This window comes from Ictalurus punctatus, chromosome 16 (assembly GCF_001660625.3).
Source record: "Ictalurus punctatus breed USDA103 chromosome 16, Coco_2.0, whole genome shotgun sequence".
Classification (NCBI taxonomy): domain Eukaryota; kingdom Metazoa; phylum Chordata; class Actinopteri; order Siluriformes; family Ictaluridae; genus Ictalurus; species Ictalurus punctatus.
In genome coordinates, this window is record NC_030431.2 from 10417892 (window position 1) to 10444341 (window position 26450).

Consider the following 26450-nt stretch of genomic DNA (forward strand, 5'->3'; position numbering starts at 1 on the left):
GGGACTTGGGGCACAGGGTGGGGGACACCCTGGATGTGGTGCCAACCCATTGCAGGGCACAATCGCACACACCAGACAATTTTGAAATGACAATCTGGCTACAATGCATGTCTTTGGACTGGGGAAGGAAACCAGAGTACCCAGAGGAAACCCCAAAGCATGATTCCTGTGCATACAGGGCAGAGGCATGAATCGAACCCTCAACCCTGGAGGTGTGAGGCAAATTTGCTAACCACCAGGCCACTATGCCCCCACATAATAAATAATGAAATATATATTTTGTGCAACATTACATTATGCTAATAATAATTTACTGTTACATTACACATTCATTCATTCATTCATCAATTTAATAGTTAGAAACATTCCTCAATAATTATGCTCATTACATACAACAACATAAGAAATGTGAGATTCCCTTCTTTGATTTGATACAAAAAGTCACTTTCTCAATTTTAATCATATTCTTTTCCGCACATGATGTAAACATATCACTCCAATTTTAAAAGACTTACAGTACAAAAAGAGCATCCACTACTCTGTGCTTGCTTGAACTGTTCGGAGATTTAAAACAGAAATGTATCTTTTCTCTGACATGCTTTTGATACAGAAGACTGAAAACGCTATAGAAACGCACTGGGTGTGGAATAGCCAGGTGTCTCAATATTGATGCCTCAATTTTATCCCCTCTGTAATCATTCCTGTCCCAGCACAAAACAAAGTTAAAAACAAATGGCTGAAGATAAAACGATGGCTTATATACCCCTTGAAGTGCACTATAAATTCAACGGGGAGACATTTGGAATTGAGCCCATGTTATTACTCTGGCTCATTACGCGCCTCACACCTGCTGCCAATCTCCTCATCAGCTCATCAGTGTCACAGGCCAATTCAGTGTGCACTTTCACACCGAGACAAGCAATAAATAAGCATGCGGGGGCCACTACACATACATATATCGCGATGGAGGCCTTAACCTTTTCTACATATAACTTTGGCGGCTATCCTGGCTATTTCCCTTTATACAATGGGAACCCCAAATTCAAACCCCAGAGCTGGAACAAAAAGGGCAATTATGGTGTCATGCCCGAGATTCCTGACTATTTTGAAATATACAAGCGTGCTCAGTTGAAAGCTATCTTGTCTCAGGTGAACCCGAATTTAACTCCTCGCCTGCGCAAGGCCAACACCAAAGAGTTCGGGGTTCAGGTGAACCCGAAAGTGAACGCCACAGTGCAGTGCTCTCTCGGACCCAAAACGCTGTTTTATCGCGAGGACAAGTGGGACTCCCCAAAAACCAGCAGTCCGCTGAGGAACACTCTTCCCAGCACCCCGGTGAACAACGTGCGCTTCTCCCGCCCCGTTGCAATTTACTCGCCGGTGTTCGATCGCAGGTTTTTCTCAGTGCCAGCCCGCGCAGATGAACTGGACAAGGATGCAACGCTGGCCAGCTCTGAGGAGGAAAACTGCGCAGCGGAAGTGGAGACGCGCGAGACCGAGGCTGAAGATACCTGGGGGAAAGAGCGTCAGTGCACTGCTTTCCACAGTCACGTGCCTACAAGGTTTAACTTTCAGGTTGGTTGAAATGTTTTGGGTTTTAATTCACTCTAAAATGCTTTGAGTACTCTAATGGGTTTTTTTTTCTTTTCTTTTCTGTCCTCTATAGTTTCTGGAGCAGAAATATGGCTACTACCACTGCAGCAAGTGCAATATCCGCTGGGAGAGCGCGTACGTCTGGTGCATCTCTGGAACTTGCAAGGTAGCCGAACTGCTAGTTGGTCACTAGACCGGAAACGTACTGCATTTCAAGTGACAACACTCAACCAGGGTTTAGCAAGTGTGAAGCCTCGGTATACATAGGCTTGGATATTTCAGATAACTAACGATTATAAACCGCTCTCAGAGGAGCGAGGGGACGGGGAGAGAAGTCATGTCTCACCAGTAGGATCACTTATGTGGCATCACTACTGAGAACACATGCATGCAAAAGCATGTTGCAAAGGACACTGCATTTTTGGTTTACTTGTTGTCCAATACCACGTTGTCCACTGTAAAACCTGTTCTATACAACTCATGTTTGAAGTTATGGGAAAAGGATACTTGTATGCTGTCAAGTTTTCTTTGCCCAATTGGCATTTTACACACTTGTCACGTGGGGCTCTAACTGAGGTTCAAAGGTAAATTAATGTGGGTTTCTTTAAGCTGGTATTCCTATATTTATATATATCAGTTTATATTAATACATGATCAGCATGTGTAACTTTACCATCTAGCCCACAGAATAGTGAACTTTGGCATTACACATCACACTTAATAATAAAAAATAAAAAAAATAAAAATCTAACTGCATTGCTAACTCACAATAGAGCATGTCATTTGAATCAGTAGTGCTTGATGTATGCGGTGGCCAGCTGTTTAAACTGTGCAGACATGTTGGCCTTGTGACCCCCCCCCCCCCCCCCCCCCCCAATTTATTTTTTTAAATGCATAGCTATATGGACAGAACCTGCTGTAGTGTAACAGCTGTGAAATACAACTAGTTTCCATATTGCCAGTCCTGAATAAACCGGTTCCTCACTCAAGTCCTGGTTTTCCTTCTAACACACCCACTTCAAGTGGGGAATGGCTGTTTAATTGGCTGCTAAATTGAAGCAGGGAATACTCCAGGACCACATTTGGGAACCAGTGCTGCAGCACATGAAGGAATGCTGCTACATACCACAGTGCACAGGGGGGAGGGGGAGGGGGAGGGGGGGGGGGATTCTGTACTAACACTCACAGTGTAGCATGCCTTAAATAATGACTCCTCTTGATACATTTTTGAAATGCAGCTGGGTGTGACTCCAGGCTTGCTGTGCATGAAGTTTTTGCATATTGGCATGGAGTATGTTTCTGGCCTTACAGTAACTTCTCACTTCTGTAAAATGGATAACCATGTAACACCATGTTCTACCAGGTTTACTTCAAGCAGCACTGCAGAAAGTGCCAGGCTGGACTAAACCCATACAGAGTGGAATCAATTCAGTGTCAGGTTGGGTACTACCTGTTTTTAATAAGCTTTCCTTTGATTATATGCTTAAAATTTTTGCGGGAGGAAAAGGTAATGCTGAATCCCCTGCTCAACATATAACTCAATGTATCTATTGTGGTTTGTTTGTTTTTTTTTTTTTTGTTTTTTTGGGTTAGTTCCTGTATCTTAAAATTCCAATGATACCATCAACACAAGCACACTAGCAGCTTTCCTATTGGTCACATTTTCTTTTGTGCTCAGGTATGTGCACGGACACGCTGCTGTTGTGAGCGGAAGCAGAGGCACATTGACATTCGTCGTCCTCACCGCCAGGACTTGTGTGGCCGCTGCAAGGGCAAGAGGCTGTCCTGCGACACCACTTATAGCTTCAAATACATTGTCTGACTGTCTAACCAATCTTTTATATTGATGAATTAATTTTTGTAGTGTATATATTAAGCTCAATAAAAGGTACTGCAGCATCATGTCTTCTCTCAATCTTAATTGTTTGCAGACATGCTATAAACACAAACAAGATGTTGATCCTCAGCACTATAGTGTAGAAGGGCATGGTTAAGTTTTTCTGGATTTGTTTTCTATTCTGTCCCTTGAATATTTTAACTGTTATTCCAAATGTCACTAGACTACAGTGCACAAGTGTTTTTTGGTGTCAAATCCTGGGTTTTCTGTTTTAGCAAACATTGAAGATATGACCACCTCACCCCAATGTTATCCATACTGCATTGGCTCCCAGTTAAATCTCACATTGATTATAAAATACTTTTGCTTAACTTATAAAGCACTAAATGGTCTCGCACCTCAGTATATAATCGACCTTTTGGTTTTCTATGATCTGCCATGCCTACTTGGATCAAATGATTCAGGCTATTTGATGGTACCTAGAATAGTGAAGGCTACAGCAGGGGGACGAGCTTTCTCTTATAGAGCCCCTCTGTTATGGAACAGTCTTCCAATTAGTGTTTGGGACTCAGATACAGTCTGTGTTTAAGTCTAGGATTAAAACATGTTTACTCACACCTACCCTGACTAGTCTCCCTATTATGCTAATTCAGAGTCCTAATCTTTTCTCTCCTCTCTCCATGCACAATTTTATGGAGATACTAGAGATCCTGATCCTTTCTGATCTCTGGACCTGCCTGATCGGTTTTGGATGTCCTGCCTCTGGATGGAGCTCTCATCTACTCCAATTCCAGACTGGTGGACTACGGCTGCTTCTATGGCCATACAGAATTCATATAAGTCAATAATGAACTTTGTCACATTCTGTTGTTACCCAGATGAGGATGGGTTCCCTTCTGAGTCTGGTTCCTTTCAAGGTTTCTTCTTAAAACATCTTAGGGAGTTTTTCCTTGCCACTGTTGCCACTTAGTGGCTTGCCCAGTTGGGAAAATTCGCACCTTCAATATCTGTACCGTGTTGATCTTTCTGTAAAGCTGCTTTGAGACAATATCTATTGTAAAAAGTGCTATACAAATAAAATTGGAATTGAATTCAAACAGCCATACACCATGAGTGCAACAGAAAAGTGTTTGTCCTATTGTTTGGATTGAACTGGATACAATTCCTGATGTATCAGCCATCTGTGGCAGGGAGTCTAGACGGCAATATTTAGTTTGAGTTTTTAAGGTTAGGTTCGAGTATATGCTTACCTTTTTGACAACGTATGTACTTCAATGCATGTATTTCAATTTAAAGGTCATGAAATCACAAGTCATTATTCTGTGGTGAATAATGAAAGGTCCTCTAAAAGGTTCTCAAAGGAGCCTTAGATTAGTTGTGTGTTCTTAACTCCCTAAAAGGCTTGTAGTTTGGAACCATTTCTGATATGAAGCTGTGTAGGGTTCTACACAGAACCTAGGAGCAACAGATTATATATTTAATTGTTCAAACATGCACAAACTGAAAATGAGAAGATTAATATATTGAGAAGAGACTGGACTAGTACCTGTGTAGCCTGTTTGGTGAGATTGGGTGTGATTTTCTTGATGTTATACAGAATGACCTTACAGGATCGTGTAGTTGTTGAAATGTGGTCTGTGAAGGTCAAGTTGTCATCAAAAGTCACCCCAAGGTTCCTGGTTGCAGCAGCAGTTTGAAAAGATGCAATTGGTTAGCAGTGCATGTGTTCACCCTCCCTAGTTAGTAACTGGGTAGGGGAGCGGTGGCTGGGAATTGGCAGACAAAAAAATAGTTTGTGTATGCTTTGGCCAAATAATGCCAGAGTTGATATTTGTCACATGAATGGCCAAAGATATCAACTCTGCTAACTACAAGAATACAAGCATATACACACTCTGAGCTTTGTTTTGTTTCTTATTTGCTCTGGAGGTTGCCAAACACTGGCCACACTGTAAAGTATGTTGACTGTACTATACATTCAGGCTCCGAAGAGCCCCTGCACCTTCCAACACCTCAGGCATGATTCTGCAGGCATAACTAGATGACATCAACTTTCACTTTGAGAGCTGAGCACTACATCTGGTCAACCTCTGGGGGGTACTGGAGAGACTTCAATGAACTGAAGATGTGTCAAGGGCTTTGCTTACAGCCAGTTTGAAGAAATGTCACTTGGGACTCTCAGAAATACAATATTTGGGATATAAGGTTGTTTGCCCCCTGAAGCCCCAGGAAAAAGTACTGATAATCAGGATGTTTTTGCAACCAATGATATAAAATCAGATATTGTATGTGTGTGCATTTTTGGATTGGCTGGTTACTTCAGACAGTTTTAAAAATGTTATTCTTCCTAGTTGCCCTCTTTTTTATGTATCATTAAAAAAGGGCCAACCAGAGAAGGTGAGGTTCTGAGGATCTGAAAGATGTAACATTAGAGCCTGTGCTTATGAATCTGCAATTGATGATTTCTGGTGGTTAGTTCTGCTTTATGTATGGTCATGCTGATTGACTACTAAAAGCCTGCTGCTAACACTAGTCTTACTGGTGAATATAGCATGGTCTGTATTGGTTACGTTGCATTTAATTTTGAAACATATTTGTAAATGTCAGAGACTTAAAAAATATGTGACTGTGACAGGTAAATTGAGACTAAATATATGTAAGCACTTACAGTGCTATGAAAAAGTATTGCCACTATCCTGATTTCTTCTGGTTTTCTGTACATCTCATACTAAATTGTTTAAGGAATTAAAACAAAATCTAAGATAAAACAAAGGTAACATGCGTAAACACAAAATACAGTTTTTAAATGATAGTTATTTATTGAAGCAAAAAAAAAAAAAAAATTACCCAATACCTGTGTGAAAATGTATTTGACCCTGTAGTTACTAATTCCCTAAATCTACGAAACTGCATTCATAATGGGGTTCAGCTGGACTAGACACAACCAGGCCTGATTACTGCAAACCCTGTTCAATCAAATTAACACTTAAATAGAACTTTTTCAACAGCATGAAGTTGGTTAAAAGGTCTTACCCAGTAACATATTATGCCAACTGAAAGGAATTCTAGAAATGATGAGGAAGAAGGTGATTGAAATACATCAGTCTGGGAAGGGTTACAATGCTATTTCAAAGGCCCTGTGACTCCAAAGGACCACCATTATCTCCAAATGGAAAAACTCGGCACAGTGGTGAACCTTCCCAGAAGTCACCAACCTTCCAAAATTCCTGCAAGCGCTCAGTAACTACTCATCCAGCAAGTCACAAAAGAGCCAAGGAGAACATCTAAGGACCTACAGGTCTCTCCTGCATCAGTAAAGGTCACTGTTCATGACTCCACTATCAGAAAGACACTGGGCAAAAATGGCTTCCATGGAAGAGTGGTGAGGCAAAAATCACTGCAAACCCAGAAGAACACCTTGATGATCCTCAAACCTTTGGGAGAATGTTCTGTGAATTAAGGAGTCAAAAGTGGAACTGTTTGGAAGACAGGGGCCCGGTTTCATCTGGTGTAAACCAAACACTGAATTCCACAAAAAGAACATCATACCTAGGGTCAAGCATGGTGGTGGGAGTGTGATGGTGTGTGCTTCAGGGTCTGGGCAACTTGCAGTAATTGAGGGAAACAGGAATTCTACCTTAAAATCCTAAAGGAGAATGTCCGGTTTTCAGTCCATAAGTTGAAACTCAAGCACAACTGGATTATGCAGCAAGACAATGATCCAAAGAATAGGAGTAAGTCCTAGTCCTAGAAGTAAGTGAAAGACTGATCTTCGGTTACGGAAGTGTTTGGTTACAGTTATTGCTGCTAAGGGTGGCACAAACAGATTTTAAGTTTTAGGGGCAATTACTTTTTCACATTGGTAATAGGTGTTGGATAACTTTATTTTCTTCAAAATAAATAAACAAACAAATAAATAAAAACTGTATCATGTGTTTACTCAGGTTGACTTTGTTTTATGTTGCATTTCGGTTTGAACATGTAAAATTATTTGCATGAGATATACACAGAAACAGAAGAAATCAAATTTTCTCAGCACTGTATTTATTTTGCACTTACCTCACTTTAAGATTGAGACCTACACATTTATTGAAATGAAATATTGGTAATGTTTTGTGAGAGAAAGGTAGTGTTATGATACAGGTGACAAATTAATAATCTGCTAAGTCTTTATTTTTACATGACACTTGACAGCACTAAACAATATTACTTCACAAAAGCTGTAAAAGTAATTATATACACAGTGTAAAACCCCTAATCTAAGACTTTTTCCCCTAAGGAAAACAATGTACAATCTCTGCTGGCATGCGCATTTCTGAACACAAAACTGACCCGCATGAGAAGAGCTCCATTTTGGACTTTGTACAAATGATGTTTTTTTTTGTTGTTTTTTTTAAAAGTTAATTTAAATAGTTTTAATAAATCATAAATACAACAACGCATGCTTGGCAGTTTTGAATGACACATTTTAGAACAATTTCTCAGATAAAAATGCATGTTGGTATATCTTGACAATACAAGTGAGCAAGAGGCAAGTCTGTATACAGTAGGAAGCGACACATTTCAAAAAGTAAAGAGCCTAATAGTGTCACTAACATTAACCAACACTTGGATACATTGATATTTACCAGCTTACTGGTTTTGTTTAGTATGGCAGCTAAATGTCAGCATGCCTGTGTATGTGTGTGCGTGCATGTAAATGTTAATTTCAGTGTTAAATAGTGTTGAACAGGCTAATAAATACAGTTACAAAAAGAAAGCACTCTCTAGTGTGTCTAATTCACAGAACATTCTTGAGCAGTATCAGTAGAAAGGCATCCAGTTCAGTTTATCCTTCATTGCACATTTCCCAAAGACAGTGCAGACACATTTAGTACAAGTTCCAATCAGCTTTGCCGTTCCTTATATATATAAATATACACACACATATATATGTATAGATATAGAAAAAAAACGCAGCATTGTACTCAGTAGCAAAAACAACCTAGTCTTCCTTTGTGATGTTTGATGTTGAAAGCTCAACATAGTGCAATTACATATACATATAAAAATGTGACAGCATGACTTAATCTGAAGCATCACACAGTAGCAGTTCTGTTTCTCCAGAATTACTGCACATTTGAGAGCCTGAAGACAAGCTCACTCTCAGGACCCCTTTCTTCCTATTCAATGCAATCAAGGGCAATTCTCTGATTTTTCCTAAGTAGTGTGCAAGTTTGTAGGACAGAGCCGTGAGAGGGCTGCAGCACTCCCAGACAGCGCAGTGGATATGGTCTGGATCAGGTGGGGGCAGTAGTGAATGAGTGTAGAGGAGGTGCTGAGTGTCTATGGAGGGATCCAGCGCTGCTTTGGGGTGCTGCACACTTCCTGTCAGAGACTCACCGCTGAAGCGCTGGAGTCCGGGAGGCACGATGAGATGAGCCGGGAGTCCTGAGCGCGCTGGATCATATCCCGAATCTCACTGCTGAGCTCCATCAGCTCGGTGCTGATCCGCCCCACATCCTGCTCAGAGCCCACCAGGGCAAATATTCCTGTCTGGCCCAGAGACTGGTGACGGAAGTAGATGTTCAGCAAGGTCTGAACTTCATCCTCTGAACTGCTGCCAAAGATGTCACATGGCCAAAGCTGTCTGTAAAAAGGAAGGAAAAAGGACAATATATTAATTTACTGTAAGCCTGAATTAAATTAGCAAATACTGGATTATAAAAATTCTTATACAAAGTTATATTTTTGATCTTTGGTTAATGGAGATCTACAGGCACATACACATTTATTTAATATGCTGGGGCTTGAAGATGTGTCTGAGTGGATCACTTTAATTACATAACTTAGTCTCTCACTTGTGGCCAAAGTTACATATTATTTGGTTCACATTGCCACAAGTAACAACTCAACTCTACAAATATGAAAATTAATGGCTCACAAAGCTTATTCTGCATGGGCAACAGTGTCTGCAACAGTGTCTCGGGTAAACTCACCCCACGACATGGTTTTAATCATGCATGCTATTTTAAATGTCTATTAGTAGCGAGTCTGGAGTTCTGTAATTTTGAAGATATGTTGCCAAGAAACTTACTCTGTTCTAAACTGACTGTTACTAGACATTTCTTGATGTCTCCATTTTACATAAACTTGTGTGTGTGTGTGTGTGTGTGTGTGTGTGTGTGTGTGTGTGTGTGTGTTTGTTTTCAATTGAATATTTTGTTAAATAGCACTTTTAGCAGTGGACACTGTCACAAAGCAGCTTTTTAGAAATCCAGATATAGATTTAGATCCCTAATGAGCAAGCTAGAGGCGAGGGTGGCAAGGGAAGCCCCCCACAATGATAGGAATATCTGACAGCTTTGACACTGTGGAGATATTTAGTAGGGCCCCACTAGGAAAACAACCTTTTTCTAAAAACCTGCAGCTATTATTTAAAATCGTATATTTCCTTTTGACTCTTAGGGACAAATTTAGGTGTTGTTTGTGTGTGCGTGTGTGTGACCTGCACTGGCGGATGTGGCAGATGGCTGTAGTATACTGTCTGTTCTTCAGGCACTCAAGCACAGCCTGCACTGCTGCCTCTGAGGTGGTGAAGCTGGGTTGAATTCTGGGTTGTTGCTGGCCTTCCTGATTACTCGCTATTCCTGCTGCCAACCGCAGACTGGCTTTCAGCTCCCCGAGCTCACGAGACATGTTCAACAGCTGCAGGACAGAACAAAATAAGGCATCAAAATTATATACTGTCTTTATGGGTATAAGTCAAAATGCTACTTGTAAATTGTCACTTGACAATTGACAACTTGAGAATTTTCGGCACTACTTCTCAACAGATGCACTGCTAATCCAGGCCATTTTCTGAGTGTATAGTATGAAAAAGTGTTTGCCCCATACTGATTTCTTCTGTTTTTGTGTATATCTCATATTAATAGTTTTAGATCTTCAAATGAAATACAATATAAAACAAAGGCAACCTGAGTACACACACAATACAGTTTTTATTTATTTATTTATTTTTCATCGAAGCAAAAAAAGTTGTCCAGCAACTATCACCTACATGAAAAACTAATTGCCCCCTAAAACCTAAAATCTAGTTGTGCCACCTTTAGCGGCAATAACTGCAACCAAATACTTCCCATAGCTGGAGATCAGTCTTTCACTTACTTCTAGGACTAGGACTTAGTCCTATGCTTTGGATCATTGTCTTGCTGCATAATCCAGTTGCGCTTGAGTTTTAATTTACGGACTGAAGACCGAATATTCTCCTTTAGTTTTTTCTGGTAGAGAGCAGAATTCATGTTTCTCTCAATTATTGCAAGTTGCCCAGGCCCTGAAGCAGCAAAGCAGCCCCACACCATCACACTCCCACCACCATGCTTGACCATAGGTATGATGTTCTATTTGTGAAATTCTGTTTTGGGTTTTTAATCATTTAAAAACTGTATTTCATGTTTACTCAGGTTGCCTTTGTTTTATCTTAGATTTTGTTTTGATTTCTTAAACAATTTAGTATGAGATATACACAAAAACAGAAGAAATACTATTTCACAGCACAATATGCTAGTACCGTATACTTTGTAAATGGTCACAGTACCTCTGGCACAGAGCTGACAGCACTGACTTTACTGATCAGTTTACAGTAGCACTGAAAAAGGAGCAGGAGCTGAAAGTGCAGTTTGTACAGACGTTGACACAGTTCCAGTTGCTGAAGGGAACAAAATACAGAAATATCACACAAAATATGATCATATATTCTGAATAAAATATAACAAATAAAAGGCAGTGTACTTTGTCTACACAGTCTTTCATGGATTGGCAATGTTAATATTGCAAATGAGAGAACTTCATCTTGTTTTGGACTTACAGCCAGTGTTTCCATTTGCTGCATTGAAAGCATGTCAGAAGACAAGACGAAATTGAGAGAGGAGAAATACAAGGTGTTACTAAAAGAGCCTCCAAACAGTGAGATTCAACCCGGTAGCATAAAATGATCTTGTGATTAGTGGATCATCAACATTAGACTGAACCGTGGAGCTTGCTTATAGTATTCATGCGGAAGATAAAATCATATAGGGGGTGAAGTAGAGAAAGAACACATATTCCACCAAAGTAAAAAGAAGGCTGTGGCATAACTTAATATAAAACATAGATTTCAACAATGCAGTGCAGCTGAATTTCTGACCTTCTTATGGTTTGTGATTTCTTTCCAACGACATTCTTCCTGTACAGGGAACACCCTTTATTTTCTATTTTACCTGCTCTCACCATAATCAGCTCACAAAGATTTGAGGATGTAAAATGAAAATGAGCTGATGAGCTGAATCGTGTGTGTTAGATTATGTAAAATACAAAAAAGTGTGAAACTATACATGACTACAACTATATCCATATCATGCTTGCATATTGGTCTTTAGTCACAGTGCTGATGTTAGTATTGTTAGTACTAATCCCACTATCTATTGCCACTCAGAAGAGAATAGGTTTCCTTTTGAGTCTGGTTCTTCTCATGGTTTCTTCCTCATACCATCTCAGGGAGCTTTCTTCACCACTGTCACCTCTGATCCTAAATTTACATCTGAATTTTTGTAAAGCTGCTTTGTTAAAACCACTACACAAATTAAACTGAACTGAATAGAAGGGTACTGCAGGAAATCTTGATTTTTATTCTAATTCATTAATTTGCATGGGAACTGAGTGAGTAGAACATCCAATTCATTTGTGACCATTACAGGATTCTGTAGTAATTCATTTACATAGCCAATACTAAATAAGTGCCTTGAACATTTCTATAGGCTTTGCAGCAACTGAAGAAGGCATAACAAAAGGTAACATGTGCCAATTTGATCATTTTCACATCCTTTCATTCGTTTTTAAATTTATTTTATTTTATTTTTTTAGAGTAATACATAAAATTAAAAAAAACTAATTGAAATGATTGGCAAAGATAGTGTTAATTTCACAGTGGCAGGGACAAGGACATGATGTTACAGATGACTTTAATTGCATCTAGTTCTGGTAGTTCGATCAGTTATGATTAGATTAGACTGTTATGCAATTATATATATGCAAAGTCACATGAATCAGTGGAATAAAACACTATCTGTTCTGTATCGTTGACTAAGTATTCGTGGGACCGTTTCAGTTCAGTTTTGACTGGTCTGAGAGCTAAGTGGGAGCAGTGTACTGAGGTGCATCTGCAAACCTTCTCTTCGGTGTCTCCAGGTTGACAGGTGATCACTCCATCATCAGGATACCTGGGAAACGTGGACTTGCAATTCTGAAGCCACTTAAGGAGACAGACATACACAGGTCAAAGAGGTCCTGAAGCAAAGAGCTTTACAGTTATTAAGGTACTTAACAACCTGGTGGTGTGAAGTTATGTGTGTAGTTTCAACGTACTGTGATAGCTGCATCTTCTCTGCTATTGTAAGTGTCCAGATATTCCTGCAGCTCCAATACACTAAACTTCATACTCTCCAAAAGCCCACAGGACATTATCTACAAACCAAAGGAGGTCAAACAATGAGAGGAAAAGTAGAAGTAAGATACTATGCTTCACGTTTTGAGAAACACAATTACACTGAGCATCACTTTTTGAGAAACACATCATTACACAATGATGGACACAGTAATAGGATGTCGGACGAAGCACGCAATCGCATTCTGTAAAGATGATACTCACAGTATCAGCATCCGCAAAAAGCATGGGACAGTCTGAACATGTCCTCAGCATCTGAGATGACCTCAAGAATTTTGCCCCAATGCCTTTTAAGCCATCTCCAAGGTAGCCAGCAGCATCACTGGTTAGGGAGCAAAACTTGTTCTGGATGTTCTGAGGACAAAAATTTTCACTTCCAAATAACTGATCACCAGACATGGAATCCAGTGCAAAAATTTCTAGTAGAAATAAGTCAAGACAACTTGGCTTGTTTATGATGATAGAAAACTTTGTTAAAATTGTAACACAGGTCCAGTTGCTTTGACTTACTGCAACAAGATATTTGAAATGACTTGAAAGAAGGAAAACTTGTCAGACCTCTAATGTCAAAGGATGTTAGAAGTATTTTCTCTCTTTTTCATCTACAGTAGGTGTAAAAAGTTAAGAAAAAAATTTCACCCATCCACTTGTTAGTCCTATCACACGACAACCACTATCCTGAAAAGGAAAATACTAATAAACGTCCCCTGATACAGGTCACAGCAGACATTGCATCACTTCAAACTTTTAAAAGTTCACTGTTGTGCAATTTTTGTCTTTTTGACACAAAGACATACACATGTACATGCAACATATATAAACTTCCAAAAGGTATAGGTATATGTACTCAAATAATTTTGGCCAGCATAGTAAATGTCTATATACTTTAATTCACATCTGTATGTTGTGTGTGTGTTATGAGTTTTAGTATGAGCATATGCTATAGCAACAGTAGGAGTCATAGTACCTGGAACAGGGCGTAAAAGATGCTGAAGGTATACACAGCACATGAGCCGTCTGAGTCACTCAGCAGCTGACTGATGTGTGTGCGCCATGCCTCCTCAGCATCATCGCACACTGTGGGCTGGAAGGCAGCTAAGATGGCGGAAAAGAAGGGTGATGGGGGTGGAGGAAAACCCAGCTCGTCCAAATCGTCCCTCTCCTCTCCATAACTATAGCTATGGTAAAAAAGGGGAACGAAACTCACTCCTCATGCTGTTCTGTGTATCTATAATGTGTAACCAAAGTGGAACAGATTTTGCAGTATATTCTCAGACTTGAGGATAAAAAAAACCCCACAACATTGTAACAGTGAAACAATATATCATCCAGTAGAGGAAGATGGCTATTCACACACTGTTCTCTTTTAATAGTCATTTAAAATCAGCATTTTATAAAGTCACTGGTTTCCTGGTTGGAATAATTAACTTTAAAAGTAACATCAACCCTCAATAAACATACAGGCATATGTTTATATTAAAGGAAAAACCTGAATAAATGAGTGGAGAAAGATATCGATTCTTGATGTCTCCGGAGAGGTGTACTACATGATATTAAGCAGTTAAAATCCTACGATGCTCTGTGGCATGTATAAACACACTGAGGCCAGTTGACATTGATTTTGGACCGAGATGGCAAAAAAGATGTCTTTGAAAGAGGGCTCATTATTGTGGGCATGGATGGCAGGAGCTTTAGCCATAAATACTTCTCAGCTAGCTGTGTTTCTATAGGAGCAGTGACTAACATGACACCTGCATTTAGATCTTTGGGATGGACATCAGATAATACTGACCGTGATGCATTAGTATGATATGTAAACAACAGAAGAGTAACTCTTCTTTAGGGGAATATCAGTGTCATGAGAATGTCAGTGAAGGACATGATCAGACAGTCAGCAGCCACAACCACACAAAGGGGGATATTATATACAGGGTTTCGGACAGATGCTTCATAATGAAATTCCAGGACTTTCAAGGACTTTTCAAGCACAATTTTTTTTTTCAAGGACCATACAAGATATGTCATTCAAATATATTCTTTATTTCTTTTTTTTTTAATTCAAAAAATAAATAATTAATAATTATTATTATTAATAATAATAATAATAATAATAATAATAATAATAATAATAATAATAATAATAAACCAATACATTCTTATATGGTGCCTTTTGCAGCCATGCTGGACTAAATTTGCATTATTCAGCCATTTCTTCATTTTCACCATAACGTCAATATAAAGGGTGTCCCAAAAATCTCCATACATAGAGGAAATTAAAATGTTTTAGCAACATGTCTCCCTGTAGCAGGGAGTCATATTTTTAAGTGAAAAGATTGTATTCGTCTTCTGTTGAAAATAAACACTTTATTGTCGAAAATAAGCACAAGTTATTTAGTGATTTCATATTTTACTTTTTTTTTTTTTTTTATTAATTCAAGCACTTTTTAAGGACCACTAGATATAAAATGGCTATTTTCAAGGTTTTCCAGTACTTAAATACCAAAAATCCAAATTCAAGCACCTTGTATAAACCCTGTATATAGTAGAGCTGCAGGGCATAAACAACTCATTACAATGACAAATGCATATTTGAGAATTTAGTGGTGTAAAACCCCCTGAACTCTGGCAGTGGTCTATACTGTAAATGTGGGAAAAAAGTGATATGATCAGATGATATCCCACCAAAGATCATATTCTCGACATATGGGTAAGTGCACAGGCCAGAATGCTTGACCCTTACAGTGAGGGGGTCTGGTAGCTCTGTTATACTCTGGGGTCATCTTGCTGGTATGGTTCGAGCCCACTTGTCCCCTAGAGGGAACAGTCATTGAAAATGGATTAAGTTATTCTGACTGATTGCCTTTATCCTATAATGAAGAATTTCTATCCTGATTGAGTGGTCTGTTTCAGGTTGACATTGTCCCCATCCTCAGCTCAGTGGTTCGATGAAAATTATGTAATTCGTTCTCATTCATCAGATCTCAGTCCAATTGAAGATCTATATGACATTTTGGACTGAGGTGTTAGCTAGCCTGCTCTACTACCTTCATCAAAATACCAGTTGAGGGAATATCTTTTTGAAGAATGGTGTTCATTCCTCCATTACAGTTCCTGCGATGTATACCAAGGTGCACGGAAGCAGCTCTGGTGGCTCGTGGTGGCCTTACAACATACAAAGACTAAGACTTATGTTGGATTTTCCTTTGTTACCCTTCTTTATCTAAACACCTGACACTTGAAATATTCAGAAGTCACAACTGAAATCAACAAGGGCATTTATTATTATTATTATTATTATTATTATTATTAACAGTAATAATAATAACAACAATAATAATAATCATAGTAATACTACTACTACTACTAATAATAATAATAATAACTAATAATCATTTTATTCATATTTTTTTATTTTTACAAAAGTTTTGTACAATGCAGCTTAATATCAGCATACCTGTGCAGGAAGCCTGGGTCCAGCTCCATCTCTGATCGATCAGGTTCTGGTGGAATATCCAAAGTGAAGCTGGAGCCACAGTCAAACCCCGGAGGAAGTTCGCTCACACAAAACAACAAGTCATCCTCCTGTACATTACTGACCTCATCTTCAGGCAGTGGCTGCATACAAATGCACAAAGTGGACTCATTAAACCCTGCCTTCTTATTTTCCCTTAACCTTTATGTTCTGTTTACACATTAGCAATGGATGTCATATTGCCCCCATCCATGACTTTGTAGTAACTTATTTCTAAAATGTATTTGAAAACACCCCAAAACACCCCATCATATAGGATGTGAGTACATATAGGACCTGATGAGAGACAAAATTCATTTAATTCTTACCAAGACCAATCAGTTTTAATAGTTTAACATAACTTGTTATTCTTTGAAAAATAGAATAATCTGTCCATAATCTTTATAATATATGATTTTTAGTTAAATGCATTTTGAAAGGGGTATTTATGGACAAAATGATAATTCAGAGCCTTCCTTCCATAGATCTTTAATTAGTTGGCTGAAAAAGAGATGACAGGCAGAATGTTACTCACAGGTGGAATGATGGTATCATCTGGAAGAGACATCCCCATGCCTGGTGTAGTTGCATTCAGAGAGTTTGGGTCAGCAGATGTGTCATAGGAGGTGGACAAAGAGTCAGTATGATTGGTGTCCTCTGAAGGAGACAGGTTCATTGTCTGAAAGGGAGTGAGAGATATAATAATAGACTGTTACTTTGTTTAAATGTGCACCAGCAAAAGAATACTTCATAATTAAAAAAAAATAATAAAAAAAAATAATAATAATTTTCCAAGAATTGTGTCCCATACGAGTTGTGAGTGGTGTGAGAAGCTCTGGCTGGTGGAGTTGGACTCTTCCTCAGACGAGTCGTCTGAGTCGTGCTGGGGATCCAGAGGCCCGAGGCTGGGTATGCTGTCTGAGTGTTGGCTTTCCTCCAGTAGCTCTGTCAGATCTGTGCTGTCCAGAGAGCGCCGCCGTACTCCCCAGTTAAAGTTGTCCATGCTCTCACCCTGGAACACACCATATACCACCTGAGTGTACTGAAAGATTCCCTGCTGAAAAGATTTTACAGGCTAGATGCCTAATTAGTCTTCTTTTCTTTTACTGTTTTTTTTAATATTGTTTTATCTAAGGAACTTAACACACGCACACTTGCAGGTTGTATTTTTATTTTGAAATTGTACTGCTGAGCCTGTCATTTTTAAGACCTCTATATAAATTCAGACTGTAATGCTTATATAACTTGGCCACAAGACACAATCAACATGCATTGATAACACTGATGACAAGAAACAAAGTGAAAAGTCATCTCTATTAAGAACTTTCAGCTACAATCCTGACTATAATGCACACATGCACAGAGTGCTTCTATGCACCTACAGCAGACAGACCACTGTCATTCTCTAGATCAATCACTGGCACACGCATGCTTACCTGCAGTTCCTGGACAGCACAGGAGAAAAAGAGAGACAATGTTATCCATACAGCAAGAAAGAGCAGTGATAAAGCAAACCATGTTAGAGAAGACATCAAATGAAGACTGTTAATACAGCAGCAGGGAAAGAAAATGAAAAGAAGGAGAAACAGAGGTACTGCAGAAAGGGCAAGTTTTGTTAGAAATTATAATAAGAATAAAACCAGGTAATTAAACTGTACTATGATTTTCTGAAAAATATTGTCAAGCTCATGTCAAAATCTGTTTTGTGAAAAACTGACATTAACAACTGCTAGATCTATGCATGAACAAGGATTTAGAACAATGGTTGTTTATAATTAAAGACCCGGATTAAGTTCAACACTAAGCTGTAATGACCTCTCCATCTTCCAGCTCCACGTCAAGGAAGTCAAAGTCCCTAAAAACTCGAAACTGCTGCTCAGAGGCAGTGTCATCTAGAGTGTCCTCTCGCGTGCCGTCCTCTGAGGACACCTGGCTGGGCTGGCGTTCCATCAGTTCCAGATCGCCACAGGAGGAGAAGATCACCTGGCAGAGAAAAATGCTTGACTCGGTTATATCCTATTACTTTCATAGGGACAAATCAAATGTTAAAAAAAATAACGAACATTTGTCAAAATCAGGTGGTGCCATAGGAGGCATTAAACGGCTCGTTTTATTAACAACTTATGATACAGCTCAGATACACAGCAATGTAGTAAAGTGGCTGGAGTGATCACTTACAGATGGGTTCTTGCTGAGGCCGACCTCCTGGCCGCACAGAGACAGCACATTCACCAGCTTCTCACGTGTTCGTTTCTGAGAACACAAAGGAGACTGCTTTGATACGTCTGCTCCAGAGGGGAAGCTAATGTACTGACTAAAAACAGCTTCCACTTGTCATTTATAGCACATATATTGAAAACCAATCTCAGAACAGGACTTGAGAAATCATTTATCATTTAAATCATTTTGAGAAAACAATAATTTTTTATATTGTCCTTGCGCTACTGTAGCTTCTATCACACTAAGTATCAAGAACAATGAGTGTAATACCTACAGAGTTTGCTTACATTTAGGCTTTAATTCTCTAAATGTCTTCATATGCATCATTAAATCTTTTAAAATATATACTGAAAATTAAAAGAAAAAGCTTTTGATAATTTCTGAAAAGTATATATGATCTAAATCAGAGGCAAAATGTAAAAATGAAATGCTCACAGAAGTCATGGAAGAGGCATGACACATAATATCTGTGTCTCACCTGTGAGGATTGTGGCTTTTTCCAGCTGACAGGCACCAGGACAGGAGAGCTTGAGCCAGATGAGGTGGACGAGGTGCTACGGGTCACTGCAATTGCACGGGCTTTCCCGTCTCTACCTCCTCTACCTTGCAGTTCATCATACCTACGTCCAATCACCGGCGTCTACATACACGTATGCACGCACACGCACACACGAACACACACACAAGCATATAACTAGACTGCTGTTAAGGCTTTGTGATGCTGTAGACATAACAGTACTGGGATACATTTCCTGGTAACAATGAATCTTAGTGAATCTTATTCAAGATTCGAAATGACGAATGTACAAGGTTGTTTTCTGTGTGTTTAACAAAAGGTTTTCTTAATAGAACTTTAACAAGTTCTGAGTGTTGTCTTTAGTTCTGATGTGAACGAAAGGCATTATACAATTCCATTCGTTGACTGATATAATTTCATTAATTGACTGAACTTTATTAGATGAACTAAAGAAGTCATTTACTATCTAAGTGGGAATAAAATGTCCCCAAATTGACCAGAGATACACAGTGTAAGCAGTTTGAGCTTCTGTGTAGATAAGCACTGTAAGTCCATGTGGAAAAACAGTGTAATTACTGAAGCTTTTATCAGTCTGCACTTGTTCCCTCTGGACCGGATATTACTGCTTTCATTAGACCATATAAGAGCCTGAGACTGTGCTCTGGGAAATAGAGTGTTTCCTGTGTACAGAACATGCTCATAACACCCTAAAGGGTAAGTTTGTTTTTCTTTGGGAGCAAACTGACTAGAATCTACATTAATGACATAGTGGTGCACTGTTCCTGGTGAAGATCAAAATCATCTTGTGATATCCACAGACCATAGTGTAAAACCATGAAGAATACTGAATACTGACTTTGGTTGGATTTATGATCAGTTATATGCACGTCAAACAACAGTTCACAACCAGGTGAAATCGTCCTACTCTTACCTCAGAAATATCAAAGTGGAACTCTAGTGTTTTGCCAGGCAGGGCTTTGGATGAACCATCCCACATCATGCGGCTCACCTCCAGGTTGGCCAAATCCCCGTGAGCATAAGATGGGAGGGACAAACTGGCCGAGCGAGACACTACTAGCTTCAGCACATTCAGGGCCTCTTTCCAGTGAACAGTCTGAAACACACACACACACACACATACACACACACACACACATTACATACATACCATGTGTACCTGGAACTTTTGTACTGTTACAAACTGCAATTGAAATTGTCTTACAGTAATTGGGAGTTTTACTTTTTCAATTACACAAAATGTATAATATTTTTATTGTGACATAAAGATGAATTAAACAAAAGAACAAACATTTGTTTGTCTGTTCCATCAGATTGGATGGAGACCACAAGTGAACAGCGATTTTCACAATCAAAGACCTTTTTCTTGGTAATGAACCACTCTGGTGTAGGATTTCTGCCAATTGTTGCACTTAGGCCAAAATTTCAAAAAAAAAAAATCAGCTTTGGTCTCATCACACCAGAGAACCCTTTTCTAGCTGGGTCTCCAGCATGCCTTTTGGCAGTGTGTTGCATCCAAATTTCAAATGGCTTGCTACTCACCCATAAAACCAGTGGAGTGTGGAGTATAGATTCTACAGATTTTTAAATATTTACGGGCTATTTCTTGTGGAATCATTAAATAATCCCAGTTAAGTCAATTTCAGTTCCATGTTAAAACACTACGAAAGTTCATGGGGCAAAGCACGGTACATTGTATATCATATTGTTACATAAGTAAATGCAATTTTAAACATGGTGAGGCTGTTTTGTATTGTAATACTCCAAAGTTATAGAATTCTGTGCCATAAGTAATGTATCATACACTCTCAAGGTGCAAATTACATGTAGAAGTAATAAATAAATTAAAAAAATATACATTGTTTGACCCACTCTGAAGATGCAACCTACATGTACAAACTTCTCCATGGTTTTGAGCACCTCCACATTGAAGGCTTTGACCTGAATAGCTGCCAGGTCCATGTGACTTAGCAGGCTGTAGATGATCTGCAGCAGGGGCTGTTGCATGCTGGGTAAGCCTTTATCCAATAACTACAAGCAAGAGAAAGAAGAGCACCACTATCACTTGACAGTCACTATCACTATCACTATCCCTTTCTGACCCAAGAACTTTTGCTTCTACAAATTTTCTGGCCATAGTGGTATCAATTACAGTATACAGGTGCATCTCAAAAAAATTGAATATGGTGGAAAACTTCATTTTTTCCTGTAATTGAATTAAAAAAGTGTAACTTTCATATGTTCTATATTCACTACAAATAAAGTGAAATATTTCAAGCCTTTTTTTTGTTTTAATCTTGGGGATTACGGCTTACGGTTTATGGAAATCAAAAATCCAGTATCTCAAATCTCAAAATATTCGAATAAAGAATTTATAATACAGAAATATTGACCTTCTGAAAAGTATGTTAATTTATGCACTCAACACTTAGTTGGAGCTCCTTTTGCATGAATTACTGCATCCATGCGGTGTGGCATGGAGGCAATCAGCCTGTGGCACTGCTGAGGTGTTATGGAAGCCCAGGCTGCTCTCTGTGTTGTTGGGTCTGTTGTGTCTCATAGATTCTCTATGGGGTTCATGTTAGGCGAGTTGGCTGGCCAATCAAGCACAGTAACCCCATGGTCAGCAAACCAGTTACTAGTAGTTTTGGCACTGTGGGCAGGTATCAAGTCCTGCTGGAAAAGGAAATCAGCATCTCCATAAAGCTTGTCAGCAGATGGAAACATGAAGTGCTTTAAAATCTCCTGGTAGATGCTGCATTGATTTTCGACTTGAGAAAACACAGTGGACCAACACCAGCAGATGACATGGCACAGCAAATAATCACTGACTGTGGAAACTTCACACTGGACTTCAAGCAACTTGGATTCTGTGCCTCTCCACTCTTCCTCCAGACTCTGGGTCCTTGATTTCCAAATGAAATGCAAAATTTACTTTCATCTTCCGCATGATTGTGGTTGTGTACTGAACCAGAATGAGAGATTAAAGGCTCAGGAAACCTTTGCAGGTGTTTTGAGTTAATTAGCTGATGAGAGCTCTTCTCTGGTCGAAATTTCTGTATTATAAATTCTTTATTCTAATATTTTTAACTTTCAATTTCCATTAGCTGTAAGCCGTAATCATAAACAGCAAAACAACAAAAGGCTTGAAATATTTCACTTTATGTGTAATGAATCTAGAATATATGAAAGTTCCACCTTTTGACTTAAATTACAGGAAAAAATTTACATTTCCAACAATATTAAATTTTTTTTGAGATGCACCTGTATAACCACTTTATGAACCATCTGCATACACACACTGAACACTTTATTAGGAACCTAATTAGTATACCTACTCATTCACGAAATTATCAATTATCAGCCAACTGTGTGAAAAGTCATCTCAAACTGGTCATGTACATGACAATTAGTTCAATGTTCTTCAGTGGCTTTCCCAGTCACCAGATCTGAATCAAACTGAACACATTTGGGATATGGTAGAACAGGAGATTCAGCAGGAAATTGCGACTGTAAAATCTGCAGGAAATTATGTGTGATGCAGTCATTTCAACATGGACCAGAATCTCAAAGGAATGCTTCCAACATCTCGTGGAGTCCATGCCATGAAAAATTGAGACTAAGGGAGCTAAGGGAGGCCCAATCCAGTATTAGTATAGTGTTCTTAATAATGTGCTCAGAGAGTGTATGTATCGTTACATTTTTGGCCAGAAACATGGAACAGGCAATTTACATCTGGTTTTGCTCGACCTGAGTCCATTAAAATTAAGAAATGGAATTGAATGTGAAACACTCACCTCAGCCATGTATGTGACCATGCTGAGTGTGATGTCAGAGAAAGCTTCATGCAGGTAGCGACAGACCACGCTGACCCAGGAGAACGAGTCTCTGGTGTAAGAGCGAGTTTTGTACAGAGTCATCACATGAGCCAGATGAGAAAGTTTTGCATTCTTCTCCTTCTCCTCCAGACATACCTTCAGTAAGATGAATGACACACATATAAATAGTTTTTAAATAATTACTACATGGTTGACCAGTTGGCAGAATCCCAGCTAACAGCAACCGTTCTCAGAACTTTGGCTAATGTTGTGACAAGTTTCTATCACAGTTATGAATGAACGTTCTTCCAGTAACATTAATAGAACACTTGTTTAACGTTATCTTGTCTTTAAAAATGTTCTCAAAACGTTAGCATAAAAATTTTAATTATACATAATTCATGGAACGTTTTTTTTTCTGGAACATTCGTCGAACGTTTTTTTAAATGTTACTATTTGGTTTTTTGATCATTATGGTTATAAGAGAATTTACAACATGAAGTCACAAGACACATTTATAAGGAACAAACAATGAAATTATAACAATATGAACAATATGAAATTGTAAATAATGAAAAATGTCAGTTTTTGGTGCTGTACATTTTTGTTGATTTGAAATCCATACCTGTGGCTGTAAGAAATTAACTGTTTATGTTTTACCTATTTGTATAATTTGAATTAATATGAACGTGAATATAAGCAACGTTCCAGCGGGAATGTTTGGAGGAAGTTTGCACAGAGATAAATTGGAAAGTTCCCTTAACATTTTCTTTAATGTTCGCATAACCAAGAAAAAACATTTAAAAAAAAAAAAAAACTGGACGTTTTGAATGTTCGGAGAACATTCAGAAATAATGTTATCTTAATGTTTGCAAAATGATAAAATGGAATAGTACCTTAATGTTTTCTCTAACATTCACATTAATAAGAAAAAACTTTCTTAAACATTTAAAAAATTGGACATTTTGGGAACGTTACTTGGGAATGTAACTTAACGGGAACATTAGCAAAACATTCTTAGAACCTATTTTTGTTAGCTGGGATAGCCTGTTTCCTTTAAAAAAGATTTCACAGTAGCCATTGAAGGATTAAATTACAGCCATTCAAACCATGGCTTTAAAATGGGCTTTAAAATGTTTGAAAAGTGAGACCTGTGCTATCCTCTCGGCACTCTCTTTGCAAAACTGTGTCGGCGAGTCAAAATGCTGCACCAGGTTAGGCAGCAGACAAAGCACGTTCAGAGGGAAGCCTGAGTGACAGATAGAGAGAGAAAAAAAATAAAAAGAATAGACAGTTAGAAGACAAAAGTCATAGGGACCATATTGTACTACAGTATAAGGCATCTTAAAGTAGCAGTAGTAATAGTGCTGTATAATAACAATGGCTGCATCAGCCTTTTTTATCTAGCAATATTTTTGTTTTAGTCATTGTTACTGTCAAATTGCCAAAGGTTACATTGTTACTGTCAAAGGTTATCCTTATTTATTATTTTTGATAATACTAGGAAGTGAATGAAAAGTTTAATGTGTCACTAAATCAATAGGAGTAAATGAAACACTGCTCTGTAACCAACCAGGAAAATGGGGATTAGAATTTTGCCCATGACATTTGTAGAGGGTTGGCCCCCTTCAAACTGAGCCCAGTGAAAAGGCAACAGGAACACTGGAACCAAGATCAAACACCAGTTTGTCCCATTATAGAAAGGGGCTAATAATGATCCTAATCACTAATACTGATAATACTTTTACCCCATGTCCCTTGTTCTGTTTGGGACAAAATTATCAATTTGTGTATATTGTGTATGTCAACAAAATAATGTTTGATTAAATATGGTTTGAATAGTACAAGCTGTTCACCTATAGACTGAGATATGTCCACTACAGGAACTCTAGAGACAGGTGTAAGCTGACAGAAGAGCTGCAATGTAAGGTCACTGGTGGCTGGTGAGGTAAAGCCTTTGAGTAGGAGCTGCTGCAAGCCAGAGAAACCGCTCCACCTAAGCTGAGCCTGGAGCTTGTCAAGGCGCTCACGGTTCTCTGGCTGTTCAAGGGGTACTCGCGCAAGTAGCTTGTGCACCAACCGCAGTGCCATTTGGTACTCAAACTCAAAGTCTGACTCCATGAGAGACACGGCCACCCAGAAGACAGTGGCTAGTAGGTTGGCAGGGTGACTGGCATGGCTTAGCTCTGCTGGGTTGGAACTAGCATCTGCGCGTGCAGAGGAAGTGGATGAGGCACTCCGAGCCGAACGTGCCAAGCCTTGTTGGGTGCAGGCCTGAATACGGTCCAGGGTGGCACTGCGTGGAGGGTCAGAAGATGACTGCTCACCACTCTCACCAAACTTTTTGGGCACTGAATAACTTCGCTGATGTCTGCTGCGCTCAGCTGTACCATCCTGTGTCAGGTTGAGCTGGCCTGTGCTCTTGCAGTTGGAGTTGAGCTTCCCACTCACCAGAAAGTCTGGTGATGAGGATCTGTGATAAAAGAAGAGGATAGGGGTGGATATGATATATAAAAGCAGTGTATGTCTATCAACAATCCACTTATTTTATTTTTTTTAGGTGAACAATAGTGGTATGTAGTGCATGTCTTGCCAAAAACACAAAAACAAAAAAAACAGAATGCGATTTACACTTGAATAACAAATTCATAAATAATAATTAAAACAAAAACTTTTTAAAAAATCATTAATTAATATTCAGTAACTGCACCATCATGCTGCTCTTTTTTAAAATCCTTTACTGATAAACTTGTGCACTGTGTTAGTATTAGTGCTAAATCCTCACCTAGTCAATGCTGCCATCAGTTCACTGTTTTTGAGGCATTCGGCCAAATTATCCACCACTGACTCCAGAGTGAGCAGCACCTCCATCACATACCCCTGAGAGAGCAATCAATAAAACAAGACTGAATATCCACACACAAAAGACACACACTCTCTCTCACACAAACACACACACACAGCTACATCTGTACACACCTGTACCTCATCGCCATGCTCTCCCACCACTTCGACTAGGCGTGACAGCAGGTCTGAGACAGCGTGGGCAGATAGTGGCTGTCTGAGGGCTCGGAAAATCTGAAAGGAGCGACCGGCATAGTGGCGCGATGAGCTACATAGAGCCGTCTGAAGAGCCACATCACTCAACTGATGTTCCAGGTGGAAGTCTTAAGAAGAAAAAGTATGATAAAAAGCACATAAATTGTCTATTAAAGAGAACCAGCAGAGTGCCATTAGGGTTGTCAGCCATCCTGGACTGGTGTTGAGACGGTTAATTAGTCTTAGTCTCTAGGCTGAAACAGTTCTTTTCCCAGAGATGTTTCGCCAAAGTTAAAATTCTAAATAAAAAAAACTTTCAACACAAGCTTTGTGTTTCTGGGTCGGGTGAACACTAGACCCCTCTCTAAAACTGCTCCTTCACTCAACTTCAATATTTACTATATTTACACAGCAGAAGTGAGCTAGACACTGAATCA

The 26450-nt window shown here is 39.0% G+C and overlaps 2 protein-coding genes across 14 annotated transcripts in view; one reads left to right on the forward strand and one right to left on the reverse strand.

The window, feature by feature from the left end:
- Positions 1-885: 885 nt before the first annotated feature.
- Positions 886-3495, forward strand: zar1l (zygote arrest 1-like). Its single transcript, XM_017488418.3, has 4 exons — positions 886-1575; positions 1667-1759; positions 2957-3031; positions 3272-3495. The coding sequence occupies exons 1-4, from the start codon at positions 964-966 to the stop codon at positions 3413-3415; spliced, it is 924 nt and encodes a 307-aa protein (XP_017343907.1). The 5' UTR covers positions 886-963; the 3' UTR covers positions 3416-3495.
- Positions 3496-7585: 4090 nt separating this feature from the next.
- Positions 7586-26450, reverse strand: part of fryb (furry homolog b (Drosophila)) — an 87847-nt gene continuing 68982 nt past the window's right edge. For 10 of the 13 annotated variants that reach the window (XM_053686682.1, XM_053686680.1, XM_053686679.1 and 7 more), the window contains 21 exons: positions 25954-26141; positions 25760-25854; positions 24831-25447; positions 24126-24223; positions 22954-23130; positions 21047-21187; positions 20070-20252; positions 19100-19261; positions 18580-18654; positions 18217-18384; positions 17213-17413; positions 16937-17080; positions 16345-16505; positions 13858-14068; positions 13095-13244; positions 12812-12910; positions 12615-12698; positions 11277-11294; positions 11007-11117; positions 9918-10117; positions 7586-9059 (listed from right to left, as the gene is read on the reverse strand). In XM_053686682.1, coding sequence (XP_053542657.1) covers positions 8801-9059; positions 9918-10117; positions 11007-11117; positions 11277-11294; positions 12615-12698; positions 12812-12910; positions 13095-13244; positions 13858-14068; positions 16345-16505; positions 16937-17080; positions 17213-17413; positions 18217-18384; positions 18580-18654; positions 19100-19261; positions 20070-20252; positions 21047-21187; positions 22954-23130; positions 24126-24223; positions 24831-25447; positions 25760-25854; positions 25954-26141 — 3542 coding nt within the window. In that variant the 3' untranslated portion in view covers positions 7586-8800. The remainder of the gene's footprint in view (positions 9060-9917; positions 10118-11006; positions 11118-11276; positions 11295-12614; positions 12699-12811; positions 12911-13094; positions 13245-13857; positions 14069-16344; positions 16506-16936; positions 17081-17212; positions 17414-18216; positions 18385-18579; positions 18655-19099; positions 19262-20069; positions 20253-21046; positions 21188-22953; positions 23131-24125; positions 24224-24830; positions 25448-25759; positions 25855-25953; positions 26142-26450) is intronic. The other 3 variants (XM_017489586.3, XM_053686678.1, XM_053686677.1) reach the window with 2 other exon arrangements.

Bases quoted from the DNA above. Each gene is read 5' to 3' on its own strand.
- zar1l (XM_017488418.3), top strand. From the start codon at position 964: ATGGAGGCCTTAACCTTTTCTACATATAACTTTGGCGGCTATCCTGGC. The intron at 1,576-1,666 runs GTTGGTTGAAAT...TGTCCTCTATAG, and splicing joins CTACAAGGTTTAACTTTCAG to TTTCTGGAGCAGAAATATGG. The intron at 1,760-2,956 runs GTAGCCGAACTG...ATGTTCTACCAG, and splicing joins GCATCTCTGGAACTTGCAAG to GTTTACTTCAAGCAGCACTG.